This window comes from Neophocaena asiaeorientalis, unplaced genomic scaffold (genome assembly GCF_003031525.2).
Source record: "Neophocaena asiaeorientalis asiaeorientalis breed wild unplaced genomic scaffold, Neophocaena_asiaeorientalis_V1.1 scaffold294, whole genome shotgun sequence".
In the NCBI taxonomy this organism is placed as follows: Eukaryota; Metazoa; Chordata; class Mammalia; order Artiodactyla; family Phocoenidae; genus Neophocaena; species Neophocaena asiaeorientalis.
The window spans coordinates 1259563-1277131 of record NW_020173945.1 but is presented as its reverse complement, the minus strand read 5'-3'; the positions used below and the strand labels follow the sequence as shown (position 1 = coordinate 1277131).

The 17569-nt window shown below is 54.4% G+C and overlaps 1 protein-coding gene across 4 annotated transcripts in view; it reads right to left on the bottom strand.

The window, feature by feature from the left end:
- The window catches only part of SH3BP4 (SH3 domain binding protein 4), a 43994-nt gene that overhangs the window by 10879 nt on the left and 15546 nt on the right, over window positions 1–17569 (bottom strand). For all 4 annotated transcript variants that reach the window (XM_024752807.1, XM_024752808.1, XM_024752805.1 and 1 more), the window contains exons 2-3: window positions 8991–9238; window positions 1868–4215 (exon numbers count right to left, since the gene is read on the bottom strand). In XM_024752807.1, the coding sequence (XP_024608575.1) occupies window positions 1868–4215; window positions 8991–9108 (2466 nt within the window). In that variant the 5' untranslated portion in view covers window positions 9109–9238. The remainder of the gene's footprint in view (window positions 1–1867; window positions 4216–8990; window positions 9239–17569) is intronic.

Below are 17569 nucleotides of genomic sequence, written 5' to 3'. Positions count from 1 at the left end.
AAAAACCTGCTTTCAGAGAAATTTCTCCAGGTTGAATAAAACAAGACGAAAAGAAATGAGCAGGAAATGGACGTGAGAGCCGCCTCTGTGCCGCCCAGGTTGATGCATCCTGAACCTCTGCCGGTTCCAGGTGAGCATCTTCTAGCTGTGACTAAGGAGCGGTCGATACCCTTTATGTTCCATGAATGCACACCATTCCACCGTCCACAGAGGATCCCGGCTGGACGCTCACCCCGGCCCGCTGTGCGAGGTCCATCACGAGGGCACCGGGCAGCTCGGGCTGGAAGCAAGCTCCGGGAATCTATCTCACAGGTGGGCCGGCGAGGCGAGCCCCTGAAGGGAGGGTCCTGGGTCCCAGCTGTGCAGGAGCCCCATCCAGCGCAGGGGGAGCTTCCTCTGCTGCCCATCCCCACCCCTGCCTCACCCCTCCCCGTTGCCATGACAACCGGCTTCCTCCCCACCTCCCCCAACTGAAGCTGCCATCGGCGACCCATCAGCGACGGATGCCCCCAGCGACCCCCTGGATGCCACCTCCAGTTCCCGTCTCCCTCCTCCAGGCAATGTCAGGTCCTCACCTTGCTCCACGCATCCGGCACTTTCTAGTATCTCGGGGCCACCGATAAGGGGTCTTTCTTCATGCCCCGATCCCTTGCCGGACTGCAATGCATACTCTCTGCAGCAGGGGCCATGCCACTGTGGACCGTATTCCCTTCTGTCCCCCCAGCCCCACGGGGCAGCCCAGGACGTGCATGCAGTGATGACCCTCGGCTGTACACCTCCGTCCACGCGTGCACCCTCATGCAGACACGCCTGGCCCATCCGTTCCGACAATTCGCTCAGGATGGCAAGTGCTGGGGGGGAAGGAGGGGAGTTGAAGCGGCAGAAGTTCAGGGGCGCTGGGAGTCACACCTCACAGAGATAAGGAGGCGAAAAGGACTGTGTGGGGTCGGAGGAACACGAGAGAAGAGCCTGTGACCGAGGCCTGGGGGTTTCCCGTGGGAACAAAAACTAGGGGCGTGTCCACATCACGAGGACCAGGGAGAGACCCGAGTCGGCTTCTGTCACAGAAAGAAGTCGACAGAGAATGTCCGGCACACATCTGACTAGGGATGCCCAGAGGACATTAGGCTTCTCCCAGGTACAACTCCTCCAAGGCCACCACAGCCGAACTGTGGTGAACAGTTAAGAGTGGACTACCTGAGGGCGTCATGACCGGCGCAGAGCCCAAGCCTGTTGGAGGCCGTGATCGGGTCCAGAAAGCTTCCCATTTGGCTTGCGGGCCGGCTGTGCCCAGCAGTGGGACTCCCCCCTCTTTACTTCTTAGTTCCCAGTTGTGCTGGCAAAACAGAGGCCGTCCTCACCCCAACTCAAACACACGCAAGAAGGAGAAAGAGGAAATGACACAGAGAGAGGGGAGAACCTTCATTCAAGTAAGGCCTGGAGAGAAAAATTCACAGCAAGATAAAGTCAGACTTTGGGGTGAGTCACAGATCCCGCTGGGAATCTGATGAAAGGATGGATCTTGTCCCAAGAGATCTAAACAGGGGCGGGTGGCGCACAGGGTCCCCCCTTGCGTCCCCGACCGGGCAGGCGGAGGTGCATTCCGGACCTCCAGAGGAGCTCACAAATTCAGCAGGAGGAGACCTGGACGACCCCCACCGCAGTGGCTCCGAGTTGTCTGGGGGCCCCTACCGGTCCCACGTCAATGCCTATCCCCAGGCGTGTGTGAGTTTCAGGGAGCAGAACGGGGGCCCAGACCCCGGTCCACTGACTCCCGACACCACACCCGTTCCCACACGCGCAAGGGCAAGGCTGAGGCTGGACCGAGCCCCATCCTCTAGGAATCCAAGCCCCACCGGGCACTCACCATCATGAGCTCCTTCTGGAAGGACTTCCGGTCTTTGTTCTCCGTGCTGTTGCAGTCCTCCTTCAGCTTCTCCAGGACCGATGCCACCCGCTCGGGCTCGCTGTCCAGCTCGGCCCTGCAGAAGAAGGTGAGCGGCAGGTTCCCGTAGCCCAGGGCGTCGGCGAAGGAGCGCCAGCTGCTGATGTTCTCCATGAGCAGTGTGCGGACGGAGGCGTAGATGTAGGTGAGGAACTTGCATGGGCGCAGGATCTGTTCCAGCAGCAGCGACGTGCTCAGCTCGGGCCCGGAGAGGAGGCTGGGCCGCGCCTTGCCCACCACCAGCACGTTCTTGGCGTGCACGAGGCCGACCCTGCCCTGGTGGTAGCCGATGTACCACTCCTTGGTCCACAGCTGCCCCTTCAGCCGGATCTTCTCCTCGCTGAGCAGGGCGATGGCGTCCCCCTTCTTGTACTCCAGCAGGTAGTGGTTCTTGCTCTGCCGCACCACCGTCTTGAGTAACTTGCCGAACTTGAGGCTGGACACAGGGCGGTCCTGGAAAGTCGGGTACTTGGTGGTGGCAGCAAATGGGGACAGGATGATCTTCCCGACCTCGTTCTTCTTGAGGAACCGTCTCTGCCCGGATGGCTTGACGGCACTTTTCGGGGGTGGCTGTGGGGTCTGGACGCAGAACTGGGTCAGGATGGCCTCCTGGTCGTCTTTCACCTGGACCCGCAAGGTGAAGTCGGAGAGCTCGCTGGCGTTGGAGCAGCTGATGGAGAAGATGAGACGGCTCACCTTGCCCAGCTTCACCTGGAAGCCTCTCACGGCCTTGGCCTGCTCGCTGGCTTTGACCTCGTAGTTGGTCATGTTGGAAAACATGCAGACTCGGAGGTCCTGGGGCCTGGACAAGACGAACTGGTGCTTGCCCCAGAGCTGCAGTGCCACTGGGGCCGGGCTCGGGGCCTGGCGGGTGACCTCGCTGACCAGTAGGGTCTTGGGGGCACAGTCATGCCCGAAAATGGTCACCACCGTCTTGAAGGACGGGTGGATGTGTTTGGGGCCATAGAGACCCACGGTGACTTTCTTATTGATGAAGTCCCAGACCGTGGAAGGGTAGAGGATGTTCGGGCCGTGGGCAACGATGGCCAGGTACATACAGGGCTCCAGGTTGTCCAGCTGGGCCTGGACCGTGTCCCCATAGCTGTAGGTGTGTGGGATGGGGACATAGGGCCCCTCCTTTGAGTCGCTCCTCAGGCACTGGAGGCCCACTGTGCTTTTGCTGAAAATGTCACTTTTCACCTCAGCTGAAACCTTCATCTCCAAGATGATGTGGGTTTTCACCTCCAGGGTGCTCAGCTTCACCTCCAGCACCGGGCTGACGCAGCTGCACCTGTCGCTGTTGAGCTCCAGCGGGGGGTCCAGCAGAGCCTTCATGGAGATCTGCTGCGTCTCCCCTGGAGCCACGTGGCCTTCGGGCACGTGGATGCTGATGCTGGTGTCGGGAAGCTGCACGGCGCCCCCCGAACTCTCCAGCTTGCACACGATGTTCGTCTCCACCGCTTGGGTCTGGCCCCAGCCGGGACTTTGGCCCAGCAAGTCCAGGTCGTGGCAAGACCGGGCCAGCTTCCGGTGGCTCAGCCAGGCAGCCCGGAAGTCCTCCCGGCTCTGGAACTGCTCGGGGGCCGGCGATTTCAAGCCCGTGAAAAACCCCGAGGATGCGGGAGTGTCGGACTTAGCTTGGAGGACGGAGAGTTCCGAGAGGCTGTAGGAACGCTTGCTCCGGAAGAAAGGGTTGTCCCGCCTGACTGTCGGCTCCGCGTGAAGGCGGCTGGTGGCCGGCAGCTCGTCGAAGATGTTGGTCGTCGCTGAGCTGGACTCGGTGAACGAAGATGTGCCCGTATCAAAGAGGAGCAAGTCCACGGTGCTTTGGGGAGTCGGTAGGTCCGCGCTGGGCAGTGCTGGCACATTCCCATTGAGAAACGGGTTTGTTTGGACACCGTTCCAGAAAGGATTATTACTGTAGGTTTTGCTCGACTCCCTCCTGTCATCTGTCCATCCTCCGAGCAAATCTAACTCCTTGGCTACTTCGTCCGGGCTGTCTGGAAGATTGTCGATCATCCCACTGTCACTTAAGGTGGAGTTCCGGTAGTTTAAGGGCTGCACGTAAGAGGAAGGGATGTAGCCCATCTCCGTGGTGTTGTGTGCGTACCACCACTCCCCGCCTGACGTATCCAGGACGTAGAGGTGGTCGCCCTTGGAGAACTTGAGGGTGGTGAAGTTGGTTGGGCAGTAGTCCTTGATTGCGATCACTTCCTTTGCATTTCCAAAGGGCGTGGGATTGTCTACTAGCAAGGCACTGGGAGAAGGCACTGCGTAAAACACAAAGAACAGGAGGTGAGGGCGGGCCCTCAGGGCGAGGCAGAGCATCGTCAAAACCAGGGAGAAGAGAGGTCTGGAAAACCATCACCCCCAACAGGGAGACAACGTGTCCGGCAAGTAAACGACAGAAACAAACCAAAGTAAAATCTGGTGGGCGATTCACCCGACCGACAGCCTAAATCGAGCGTTGTCTCCCCGGATTTTATCACATCCCAACGCACGGTCTGAGTCAGGTGGAAAGGCCACAGAGGGTCTCTCCACCATCCACAGAAACATGAATCAGCATAATGGAATTATCAATATGTCCCAGGTTTTAAACATCTCATTTTGACCCAACTTTTCTTTACTGTTGCTAACTTACCAGGACTGCTGCTAGGTCAAAAGAGAAGCTCAATGTGATTTACTTAGAAAACACAGTGATGCTGCGTTAAGTGACCCACTGCATGTAACCAGGGACTGGAAAAGACCTGCAACAGAATTCTCGGTGCCTAAGAGCTGATTCCACGTCCTGCCTTCAGCATAAAATACATAAGCCAAGGGGAAGGTTCCCTTGACTATCAGGCCCGTTTCCTAGTTTCCAAGTTGAACCCATTCTTCATCAAACTGTTTATATGAAATAAGATTTTTGAGGTTAGTCTCTTGCAACGTCTTTTTTTTTTTTTTTTTCTGTACGCAGGCCTCTCACTGCTGTGGCCTCTCCCGTTGCGGAGCACAGGCTCAGCGGCCATGGCTCACGGGCGCAGCCGCTCCACGGCACGTGGGATCTTCCCGGACCGGGGCGCGAACCCGTGTCCCCTGCATCGGCAGGCGGACTCTCAACCGCTGCGCCACCAGGGAAGCCCTCTTTCAACCTCTTTTAAACGATCATTCAGAACAACATGGAAATGCTCTCTGTTACCCCTTGAAAATCAAAGGTTTGGGTCTGGTTGTAATTCACATTCTTTTTGAGCAACTCTTTAAGCAATCTGAAAAATGCCAACACGTTAAACAGCGACTCAAGCTAATTTATGGTTCTTGGCGTTCAACTGCGTGTTACCAAGGTAGACAGCAATTGGAACAGCAAAAAAAAAAAAAAGTCATCTAAACAAGTACGGTGTGTTTTGAAAAATAACAGATAACTAGAAACCTAAGGGTTTTCTCTCCCTCCCATACATAACAAAGTACATATACTCAGAGGATGAAGAAACTTCTTTCTGATGGAAATAAGCCCATATAATTCTCTCCAACCCCCCCATCCCAACTGTCCCTTGTTTTACGGAGTTTGCTGCCTTCCTGTAACAACCAAATGAAAGTAAACTTTTTTTAGCTGCTTATGTAAACAAGCAAAGAAAGGACTACATTTTTAGTGGAACTACACCTACATCTTGTCTAATACAGGATTAAGTCAACAGACATCCTATTCTACCAAATTGGCCCTCCTCCCCCACCCCAAAAATCATTTGCCAGTTTCCTTTTCCTTTAAAAGGAAATAGTGAGGGGACTTCCCTGGTGGTCCAGTGGTTAAGACTTCGCCTTCTCATGCAGGGGTTGTGCGTTTGATCCCTGGTGGGGGAGCGAAGATCCCACACACACACACAAAACCCAAAACATAAAACAGAAGCAATATTGTAACAAATTCAATAAACACTTAAAAAAATAAAAAAGGTCCACATTAAAAAAAAAAAACTTTAAAAATAAATAAAAGGAAATAATGAAAATTAAATTGTACGTCCTCAGCAAAGTCTCAGGCAATAAAGTAGGAAGCTGCTATTTATTTACACTAACTAAAGTACAGAGATGTGCTTATTAGCAGGGTGTCAACCTGGGCCTCGAAGGCTGTCACCTACCACCCTGTCTGGGATGTCGGGGAGAAGCTGGTACTGGGATCACCAGACCTGGGATTTGAATCTACACCCTTAGCAGCGGTGTGATCTCCGGAGCCTGACATTCTTCACGATGGACGAACCACCTTCCCTCGACGGGCTCTGGCGAGGATTAAGCAAGATGATGGTGATGACGTGATCAGCACTGTGATGCTTTGTACGAGGTAAAGACTCACAAAATGTTATGTTTAAATAGACGTCTCCGGCCCCCTCCTAATTTAATTTTTCTCCATAGCATTGATCGTTAACCAATATAAAATGTACCATGCATATCTGTGTTGGTTTTGTCGGGGAGGGCTCCATTGACCCACTAGGCTGTAAGCTCTGTTCGGCTATGTTTTGCTCGCAGTGGTGCCCTTGGAACAGGGCCTGTGTCACATAGCAGGTGCCCAATAGACACCCGTGGAATGAATGCTCATCCTGTAAGCTTACAACAGAGACGCCATATCCATGTTACTGGGACAAGGTGTTGTCCAAAGGCTAAGTTAGAATCCCCCTGGGCTGTGCCCTTCTGCTATAAAATCACACTTAACCCTGAAGGGGGGCAGTGACTAAAAACAGCCAAGTCAAAGATAATGGCTTCGAGGGGAGGTAGCAGAAGGCAGATGGGTCAGCTGGGGAACAGGGGATAATATAAGATTTCCCCTCCCACTTTGTTTTCCAGTCACAGGCTCCAGTTTCCTTGACACATCTAATGAAAATGTCACGTCAAAATCAAAACCAAATGAAAATCAAAGAAAGCTGGCCAGCTACTAAAATCTTGTTAGAATTCCTCAAAAGTTATATCCCTATTATGTTCCTCCAGAATAATTCCCTTACAGTAATATTTTTTGAATTAAAAACCAAAGCTATTAGGCAGGCTGTGTACATAACCTGAGAAAACGTATCAGTGCAAATGATCACTTTAAGTCTTCTTACCAGACCAGAGAAGAAAACTGGTTTTACTCAAAATTGCAAGCACTGTCCTTAGGAGAGGAGCAGTAATAGATGTTTCACTCAAGGATGAGGCTTGTCTGACGGGAGACGGCGCCCCTTCCTGTTGGGCCCCCCGTGGAAGTGGACCGCGGCGTGAGCTCCCTTCCAAGACCGGCCCTCTGTCAGACAAGGGCCACACAGACACCTGGGGTGTACACAAGGCTGGGGCTTCCAGCCAGTCAAATGCAGGAAAATCCGTATCGAATTCCATCTTAATGAATTCTGGAGAGTGTTGCCAGATTCCCAGGTACCTTGATTTTCATACAAGAAAAATATGCCTGGGTGTCAGGAGGTTCAGTTCACTGAATAATACATTTCCTACCCTCTGCCTCGGGTCTTATGCAGGAAAAACATTCATTAGGGAGGAAGATTCTGTAGCAGATACTCTGGCTGGAATAGATCCCCACCTTGAAGCCGTTTTTACCATCGGCACGTGTGGGGAGCAAATGCTGCCTGGGCCACAGCCTGCCCCTCGGGAGTGGAGTCAGGGGGTCTCTCTCCCCCCCTCCGACCCCCCCAAGCTAACCAGCCCCTCCTCAGCCTTCCTCCCCCAGCTGCAGTGTTCTTTGAGGAATAACAGCTCCTCCTAGATCAACATGTCATCATCGCCATCTTTTAAAATTCAGCTCTCTGCCCCTCGTTTCAAAATCCCAGCCCAAACTGCATGACTTGAGCTCCCAGTTTCCCACTTCAGCCATGACTAGCTGGGTTACAAAGAAAACAATGCCCATTACCAGACTACGAAAAACAAACGGCGTGATTATTAACAGCAACGCCCAATAGGTCCGCTGCCCTTACTAATAAAACCTCATGGTTCCCTTGCTAGTCTTTTGTTTAAAAGAACATTTTAAGCGATGCTCAGGGCCACAACCCTAAAGGACAGACAGGAAGAAGGGGAAGTTGAGGATAACTGGAAGAGAGAAGAAGAAAGGCAGAAACGGGCACGGTATGACTTTAGTACATCGGGGTCGGGCATCGTGATTTTGTCTGGGAGGTAGCAGGTTAGCTCCAGAAATATTTATTTAGCACCGATTTTGTGCCAGGGGCTAACGATACAAAGGTAAAGCGAAAGCTCTTGCCGTTGAGCTGTCTGTGGGCAGCGCAATGGATCATTTCAACAGAATTCGGTGAACGTGGTGGGAAAGTCAACTGACGGTGGTGATGGTGATGAGGGCGATGATGTACAGGATGCCAGGAAGCTCACGGGAGACACTGACCGTGGCCAGTGAGGGCAGGATGGACTCTAGAAGGAAAATGACCTGCTGGCATCCACCTCGGTGTCCAAAAGATAGGCTTTATCACCAGCCCAGTTTTACGTGGCTGTTAGGGTAACCCCGGGGCCACCTCTAAACCAGGGGTTGGCAAACTCTGGCCCCCGGGCCAAATTCAGCCGGCCGTTTCTGTAAAGTTTTGCCGGAACACAGCCATGCCCATTTGTTTTCTCTCTTCCGTGACTGCTTTCTCGTTACAATCTCGGAGTTAAACAGCTGTGACAGAGGCCGTAGGGCCTACACAGATTCAAGCATTCACTCTCTGACCTTCTGCAGAGAAAGCGTGCTGACCCCTGTCCCCGGACCCCCTTTTATTCTGCAGTGGCTCTCAGGACCTCATCAACTTAGTACACTCTCCTTCCCCCTACTTTTGTACACCACCAAGATCTTACCTTAATGTCACCAAAACTCATGGAAAGAGAAACATGTTCTCCATTAAGAAGAAGTTTCATTACAAAGAGGAAAATTCAAAACCACCTCCCAACCCATCAAAACAAAACAAGTGGGTATTGTTCCAGGGCTGAATTCATAACACGATGAAGTTTACAGAGCTAACATTTAATTATCTGAACGTGAACTTGGCAGCCTGTAAGTAGAGGAGTCCTTGGGCCTTAGAGCTCTTGCAAACCCCAGCCAGCGCTATTCCCAGGAGCTCACCTTTGACATCATTAAAGCTTGTTTCTGAAAACCCTTCACTCAGGTCAATCAAGGTCCCCTCGGACTTGCACCGCGGGAGGCCGCTGGAGTTGGCAGCTCGGATGCGCTGAGCTGCCATCTTGAAACTCTCTTGCCGGGTGAACGGCTAAGGTTTCATATTTCCCCTCCAGTTATTCCAGCAATTGCTGAAGCTTCTGTCTCAGGCAACCATGCTGCGCTACGGCATCAGCTGTGCAATGTGCTTCTTCCTGTGAGCAGGGGAAGAAGAAAGGAATTTCCCTTGATCAAGTGAAACACGGTTAAAGAGTAAACTGATGGCAAGTGGGAATCCTCTTTCTTCCAGAGGCCGTGTCACTTTTCCTGGCCCAAGGGAGCAGAGCAGGGCTCACTCCCCGGATTCTATGCCCACTTTATGCCCGTCTCATCTGTTCTCTCGCTGCACACAGCCCCGGCAGTGTTCCCTATCCTGCTGTTTGCACTCCCTCCTCCTGGGGCACAATGAGGCTTGTGAGATCTGCTTGAGCACCTGGCCGGCCCATTCATTACAGTCAAAGAGGAGGACAAAACAGGATCTGTCCACACCGCGAGTTCCAGGGTTCAGGGAAGGGGAACTAAATCTCCTTCTGCCCAGAAAGTGCCTGGTCCCATCATAGGAACAGCCACCGCTGGGCAAGCAGCACTTGGCATCGCTGCAGTGGGTTTGAGGGGACGGCTCCCTGCCCACACGCTCCCTAAATCCTCCCTGGACCCCAAATAAACAAACACAAATAAGACACACATGGCCACTTGTGGATATAAGGTATTCTTGTGTGACTTCTGCGGACGAAACGTGGTATATTCACTGGATCACTGTGCTGTTACCAAGCCAGCAAAGGAGATGTTTGTGGGAAAGAACACAGATTCCCCTAAGGCCTCGGTTTCTCTGGGAAACGGGCACCCGGGCATGTGGCGGGTTCTGTGGGTGAACAAGGTGACTGGCTCCAAGCAGACCTCTCACCAGGGCCAGCGGACAGGAAAGGACCTGCCAGGAGCCAATTTCAGCAGGGAACTTCACATGCTCTCCCAGAGCAGACCTGGGCAGACAACGCTCCAGCGGGCCACAGCTGGGCCACAGCACTCGGAGCAGAGGGGTACCCAAGAGCAGGTGAATTTCACCCCAGTATGGCTGGGTTCATGTAACCTGTCCTCAGGTCCCTTGTTCTTTGACTGCTGTCCACAGGCAGCTGGAAATTCGTCTTCTGACTCAGGTGGGTGGCCCTACTCATGCGAGGAACCTGGGGGCCCAGCACCACCCTCTGCAGCTTCTGCAGTGGGGATGACACAGCCCGGCCCCAGGCTCTGCGTGCAGTAACCATGCAGCAAGCAGACCGAGTTTGCACCCACACTCTATGGCTCCCGGGGATGACCCTGTGTTAAATAGCTTACACAAGATTCATTTTCATCTTTGTAACATGGGGTAGTAATAGCACTGTTCTGATTTGATTTGTGTGAAGGAGAAAAAGAGAACCCAGGCAAGGCACTGAGAACAAGGGGCAGGGCTCAGTGACCAGGAACCCCCCCTGCCTCGGCCAACACAGGCACGCGTCAGCAGCCCCAGTCCTGGCTCTGAGGGACCCGCTGGCAGTGGCTCCAAGGTGGATTCCAGGTCATCGCGAGGTCACAGAGGCCGCATTCCTGCACCTGAACACCCTGGAGAGAAGACCTGAGTTATGGGCTGAACGCGTCCCCCTCCAAATTCATTTGTTAAAGTTCTAACACCCAGTGTGGTTATATTTGGAGGAGAGGTCTTTGCCGGGGGGCGGGGAGGGATGAGGTTAGATGAGGTGGGTGGAATCAGGGCTCTTACAGGAGGAGGCACCAGAGAGCTCGCTTCTCTCTCTGCTGTTTGCCAGGTGAGGACACAGCAAGAAGGCAGCCGTCTGCAAGCCAGGAATCGGGCCCTCACCCAAGATCCAAATCAGCACCTTGGTCCTGGGCTTCGCAAACTCCAGAAATGTGAGGAAATAAATTTCCATTGTGCAAGCCCCTCACCCTACGGCATTTTGTTACAGCAGCCCTAGCTGACTCACACAGTGCGTGAGGAGGGCAGAGGGGAGAGCAAGGGCCCTGTCATCCTCAGGGCCAGGGGGCCTAGACACACATGCACAGGAGGCAGGACAGCCTCTCTGGGGAGGGAGCAAAGGTGGGCCTGGGGGTGACACGTCCCTTAAAAACATGTCCAACCTGCGCCCAGACCGCCGTTCCTCCCACCCACATCCCATCCTGGAGTTCTCCAGTCCATCCGGAACACCCCCTGCAAAATACACAGACACACAGACACACAGACACACACACACACACACACACACACACTTCTATTTTGTGACTCATGGATCAGCACTCACAAACATGCCAGTTATTTGAAGGAAGGGGTGAAGCACCTGGATGGTTTCCCCAGCTGAGTGGGATCCCAGATTACTTCCATGCCTGCCCTGTGAGGTTACAACGGATGTGACCACGCGCTCGGACTCCCTTTCTCGCCCCCGGGCTCCTCTTTGCACAGAACTGTGCACGGAGCTGGGCCTCCAGGAGAGGACAGCACTGACCCAGCTGGAGGCACGAGGCAGCTGTGGCCGGGAAGCGCTGCCGGGCTTTGTCTCCCGGTCCCCACGCAGTTGCATGGCTCCTCCGCGCCCAGCGTCCACCCTCTAGCCGGGGACACCGGCCCCCACCCATCAGCCGCGGTGGCCGCACGGCTCTGTCCGCACAGGCTGTGTCAGAGCCGGACCAGATACCTGGTCACCGGGCTGTCAAGGCTCTGCCCCGACCAGGCAGCCTGTGGCCGCGTGTGGAGCTATTTACTGAGACGAGAGAACGTGAAAATACTTCGGATCCAAAAGATGAAGCCTCGTTTCCTGGCGGGAATCAACGCAGAGGATAAAATGGGATTCGTGGGTGGGCGGACGGGGAGGAGAGCTTTATGATGGTTTTGAGCCCGCAGCCTGTGTGTGACGGGTGGGCTGTCACATTAATGACAATTCCTACCTGAGATTCTGGGTCTGACCGGGCCTCTTGGGAGGCGGCAGCCGGACACAGGGGAAGGAGCTGGGAGGTGGCACAGGGGAAGGAGCTGTGGGTTATGGCCAGGGGATGCGGGTTACGGCCAGGGGATGCGGTTAGCTGCGGGATCTGATGGCCCCTGCCCAGGCCAGGCTGCTCCCGGGACTGGGACTGAGAGGCACGCCCAGAGAGGGGACCACCCTTCCTGCTGCACGTCCTCCAGGCCCCCCACCCCACAGGCTCCTGCTCAGGACACGGGAACCCCAGCAGTGGGGTGCGTCAGGACAAAGGACGCCAGGGCTCTCCCACAGCAGCTCATCCTGACCACGCTTTGAGAGATGGAGTGAAAGAGGCCCCGGCCCTGGCCCCCACCGCCCTTGGGAGTATTACCGAGTCCCACTCACTAGGGGGGTGCGGAGCATCTAGTGGAGGGTTTTAGAAGAAGTCGAGATGGGTACAGTCTCGAGGTCTTACTGCACAGCCCTGCTCCCAAGGACCCCAAGGCCTGCTGTAGCAGCGAGGCTCCGAAGAACCGGGCCAGCTGCCCAGAGGAGGTGAGGTGCGCCTGGGTTCTAAGCGGGGTGGGCGGGGGGCACAGCCAGGCAGAGCAGGGCACGCAGGCCTGGAGGGCACGGCGGGCTGAGCGCTGCAGAAGCTGGAGGGCAGGGGCCAGATCGTGACGGCCAAGGGTCTGGCCTCGGCCCTGGACGCTCCGGGAAGCCACAGGAGGCTTCTGATGACATAAATGGAAGCAGCAATGCCGTTCTGTCTTTGAAAACTACGGACACCGTTTAGGAGAAGCTGCTGAGAGAGCTGGTGGAGGGGAGAGACACAGGTGGACATGGCAACGGAGAGGGGACATCCAGACGAGCCCCAGCCCGCCTCAAAGCCCCGCACAGACGGCCACGTCCTCAACAGAGGAGCTGGCTGAAGTCCGGATGGGCTGGATTTTACCCAGGGCTGGGAGAGTGATAGCTGAGAACTCAGCTGAGGCCCCTACAGGACACTGGAACAGCTTGCCAAGGGCGGCCAAGGAAAGCGGAAATTAACATTTAAGAGCGATCAGATTCCTGCCGCCCCTGCCAAGAAGGCAGGAGGGCTGGGGGCGAGGTGGGGGAGGGCTGCGGAAAGCAGGGCCTCAGGGCTGGGCAGGGAGAACAGAGCACAGACCACCACTGGGACTCTGGGAGACAGATCCTTGTTTCTGTTTTGTCACTGACGGGGGATACAGTGATTACCCTGAGCCACTGTGTGTCAGCAGCTACATAAAGAGACGTGCAGTCCTTTTAAAACACAGATACACGCACTGAGCTTGCCATTCAAGGAAGGTGGAAGCCACTAACCGCACGGCCCTGACAATGTCGCCACTTACCAGCCAGCGACCGAAGTCTGAGCCTGATTCCCGGACCACCAGAAGCCTCGTTCACAGGAGCCTCGATGCACCCATTCACTCTCTCTTCCTCGGGACCAGGACCCTTTCGTCCCCTGATGCTCAATGCCCCGTGGGCAGCCCAGAATGGCAACTTTTCCCAGGGGCAGGGGGAGACCGTCCTTGGAGCCAGTCCTGACATCCACCAATACATTTGCAGAGGGTGCGGTCCTGACATCCACCAATACATTTGCAGAGGGTGCGGACACCAACCTTCGCCTCGGGCATGTTACTTTACAGCAGAGAAAGACAGGCAGGCAGCCTGGCTGGGCCACGCCTGGGGGCTCGCCCCTCCTGGCACCTCCATGAGCTGATGCCCTCAGGGTGAGGGCTCAGGGCTGAGGCTCTCTGTCTCCGCCTCCTCCAGACCCCAGCGGAGGCACAGCTACAAGATGCTGTCAGCTTCCCGCCCTGCTGCACAGAGCTCACCACACCTTTGCGGCTGCCTGTGGCAGTCAGATCCCTGAATACTCCCTCCCTGGTGCAATCCATATGTGACCTGAATTTTCTCAAAGGTCCCTCCTGCAGCTCAAAACCCTCCAGGTGTGACTTGCTTTTAAAGGTGGACATCCCGCCCTGGCACTCAGAGCCCTCCACTGCTAGGCTCACCTGGGCACCCAGGTTTATCACTTACCTCCACCCCCATGTGAACCAGGGACACACTTCTCAAGCATGTGCTTCACCTTCCAGAGCTCGCTGCCCTCACCTGTGGCACCAGTAAAAGCGCCTTCTCTCTCCCCACCCTCTTTCTGCTCCGCCCTCCTCCCCACAGCCCTGCAAGCTCCAGGTTGACTCAATGTGCTGACCTCAGCTCTGTAGCCAGTATCCTGGAGCCTCAAATTCAAGTGGCCCAAGTTCAAGGCCACGCCACTTGAATTAATCCCTGCTTCATTAGAAAATAATGTGGGAAATTGAGTTATCTGTAGTGAGGCGGATGGACCCAGAGTCTGTCATACAGAGTGAAGTAAGTCAGAAAGAGAAAAACAAATACCGTATGGTAACACATATATATGGAATCTAAAAAACGGTACTGATGAACCTAGTGGCAGGGCAGGAATAAAGACGCAGACATAGAGAATGGACTTGAGGATGCGGGGAGGGGGAAGGGGAAGCTGGGACGAAGTGAGAGGGTGGCATGGACATATACACACTACCAGATGTAAAATAGCTAGCTAGTGGGAAGCAGCTGCATAGCACGGGACATCAGCTCCTTGCTTTGTGACCACCTGGAGGGGTGGGATAGGGAGGGTGGGAGGGAGGGAGACCCAAGAGGGAGGAGATATGGGGACATATGTATATGTATAGCTGACTCACTTCGTTATACAGCAGCAACTAACACACAATTGTAAAGCAATTATACTCCAATAAAGACGTTAAAAAAAGAAAAGAACGTGGGGGTAGATGACCTGATGCTCTGATCTGCTTTATAATGAGCTCACAAAGGTTCACTAACACTGCACGTTATACTACTAGTATATGTTACTATACGCTATGCTGTTTTTTCTATTTTTTAACCATTTCTCTATTTTCTTAATTTTTATTATTATTACTTTCACTATTATTTTTACCATTTTCTTATTTATGTACATATTTCAAAATGTTCACAACAAAACATTTTTTTAAATTAGGAAAGTAATACTAGGAAAACTTCATCACCTGCCTTTCCACGAGGGACATGTCAGGAATGAAGGGGTGTGTGTGTCTGTGTGTGTCTTCTTTTGACTGGGAAAAACTCTAAGCAGCCCTAAATCCAAATGCCCAGGCGGTCTGAGCCCCCTCACAGCACAAGTGGACGTGGTTGGGTTCCCACTTACGGACAAATGACCCTTGAACGCCAGATTCAATCACCGAGGGCTCCCCTTTAGGACTGATGGACATCCAGCACCTCCCAGGTCCAAACCCAACTTGGGGTTTGCCCCAAACCTCCTCCCCAACTTCACCATCTCAGCCCACAGGTGAAGGGCTCACTCAGCCAGCCCCAAAGCCCGTGTCCCTCCCCAGCGGCCCCTCCCTTACCCCCTCGCTGTGGAGGGTGTGCACTGCGTGTGTGCACGCCACCCCGCGCCACCACGGGCAGCTCCGGCTGAGCTCCCCTCAGCGCCTCCACGCCACTGTCACCTCAGCTCATCAGTCAGCTCCCTTCCACCAGGTCTAACGTGCCCAGCTCTGCCTTCCCACAGTCCACCCTCAATTAGCAGTCAGGACTTTAAAAAAAGCCAGTCGGGACTCTGTTCAAAACCCTCCAAAGCTCCTCAGGTCTTCGTGCTTACAGTACCCTCAAGGCCAGCATCCTGGGTCCTGCTGGCTCTTTGGTCCCGTCTCTCCCACTGCAGGGCCTTTGCACATGCTGTTCCTGCATCCTGGGAGGCCCCTGCCTATTATTCGCCAGACTGGATCCCGCACTGCATTCAAGTGTCTGCAACAGCAACATCCCTCAGCCCACCCTCTTCCCCTACTTTCCTTTTTAACACTAGATATATGCTGTGCTCTTCGCTTTCTAGCCTGATTTCTCCAAGAGAACGTAAGCTCCCCGAGGCCATGGGACTCAGCCTGTTTCCTCACTCCCTGGGTTGTGACAGGCCTGTACAGAGCAGGCTCTCAAACGTGAATGAGCAAATGCACTCCATTTAAATAAAGAATACAGCTTTGGAGCTATCTGGTAGGTATCCCTGGGATAATCTCCTTGAAAGAGCCCAAATCCCCCAAAAGTGTCAAATGTCCCCCCAGATGGCTGATGTGACTTAATTATACTCGGCAGGCTAAATTTAGGAATCTTACCCTCTTTTGGAAATCCAAGTTATACATTTCTGAAACACTGATGGGCTAGCTGCATGGGCACCTGGGATGTACCTGGGCAGCTTGGCCTACAGGTTTGCCCACCCTCCACTAGGGCCTGGACTTCACCCACGGGCCCCAGGAGCCATCACCTCTCCGGGACAGCCCGCAGCTGCATGCACTCTTGGCCAGGGCGGCCGGCACTGGACCTCAGGACAGCTCAGAAGGGTAGTCTGTGGAAGCCCCTGCATCCCCCATCCCCGAAACCACGCCTCAACTCGGGAAGCCTCCACTCCCCCCTTCACCTCCACATGGTAGGAGTCAGGTCTAAGAAGTCGGGACGCTAAAGCTTACTAATGTCTGAGTCACAACTAATGAGGTTTTCTTATCTTTAGTATAAAGGCCAATTCACTTAGAGAGAAAAGAGCCTGCTGCAGGCTCCTCCCTGGTAACGACGGGGCTGGCCTCTGAACAGACAACACCGTTGTACAAGGACAGACTTACTTACAGATTCCGGTGGCAAACTCGCGACCCCGCACACAGCCCCTCAGCTACCCCCGTGGATCTGCCACTCCCCAGATCCTAGAATCCCAGAATATTCTTGTGGGGGCCTGTATGCCAACGTTCTGCCTGAGAAACAGTTAAAAAACAAACCAACCAAGAAAAATAACGGAACGCGAGCATCTGCAGGATGGAGAACACCCTGGTCGGGACCCCAGCGTGTGCACAGCCAAGCGCCAGGTCCTCCGGGTGGCCCAGACCCAGGAAGGTGCAGAAGGAAGGCGCTGGGCCTGGACCCCTCCCGCAGGAGGGCATTGCACATCGAGACTGCCTTTGGCTACTCCCTGGAGAATTCTGTTCGTGCCTTGTTTAAGATGACTCATTCTCCACATTTGACTTTAATTTCTGGAGTAGGAGTTTCATGTTGATTTCATCAGCTTTCCTCCGGGTTAAAAAGAAAGCATGAGTTTCTACCCGCTCCCGGGGGATGTCAGTCACCAGGCTCTGTGGACAGACACTCCATCCCATCTGTCCCCACCTCACTCTCTCCCCAAGAAAGAACATGTTCCCAAGGATGAAAGTAATCCAGAGATACCCTCCCTCCCAAGCTGATCTGCTTCCTGTGAGCAACTGCCCGAAACCCAACGCCCTGGGCTCCCAACCCAACGGGCCGCCACGGAGAAGCTGACATGCCCGGTCAGGCTGCAGGGATGGACCAGGGACATCTGGTTTCACACCCCCCCACGTCGAGGAAGAGCCCGCGAGGAAGGCGAGCTGGTGGTGACCCAGCGGGGTGACAGTGAGCCTGTCTGCGCGCCTGTGGACGTCTACGGCA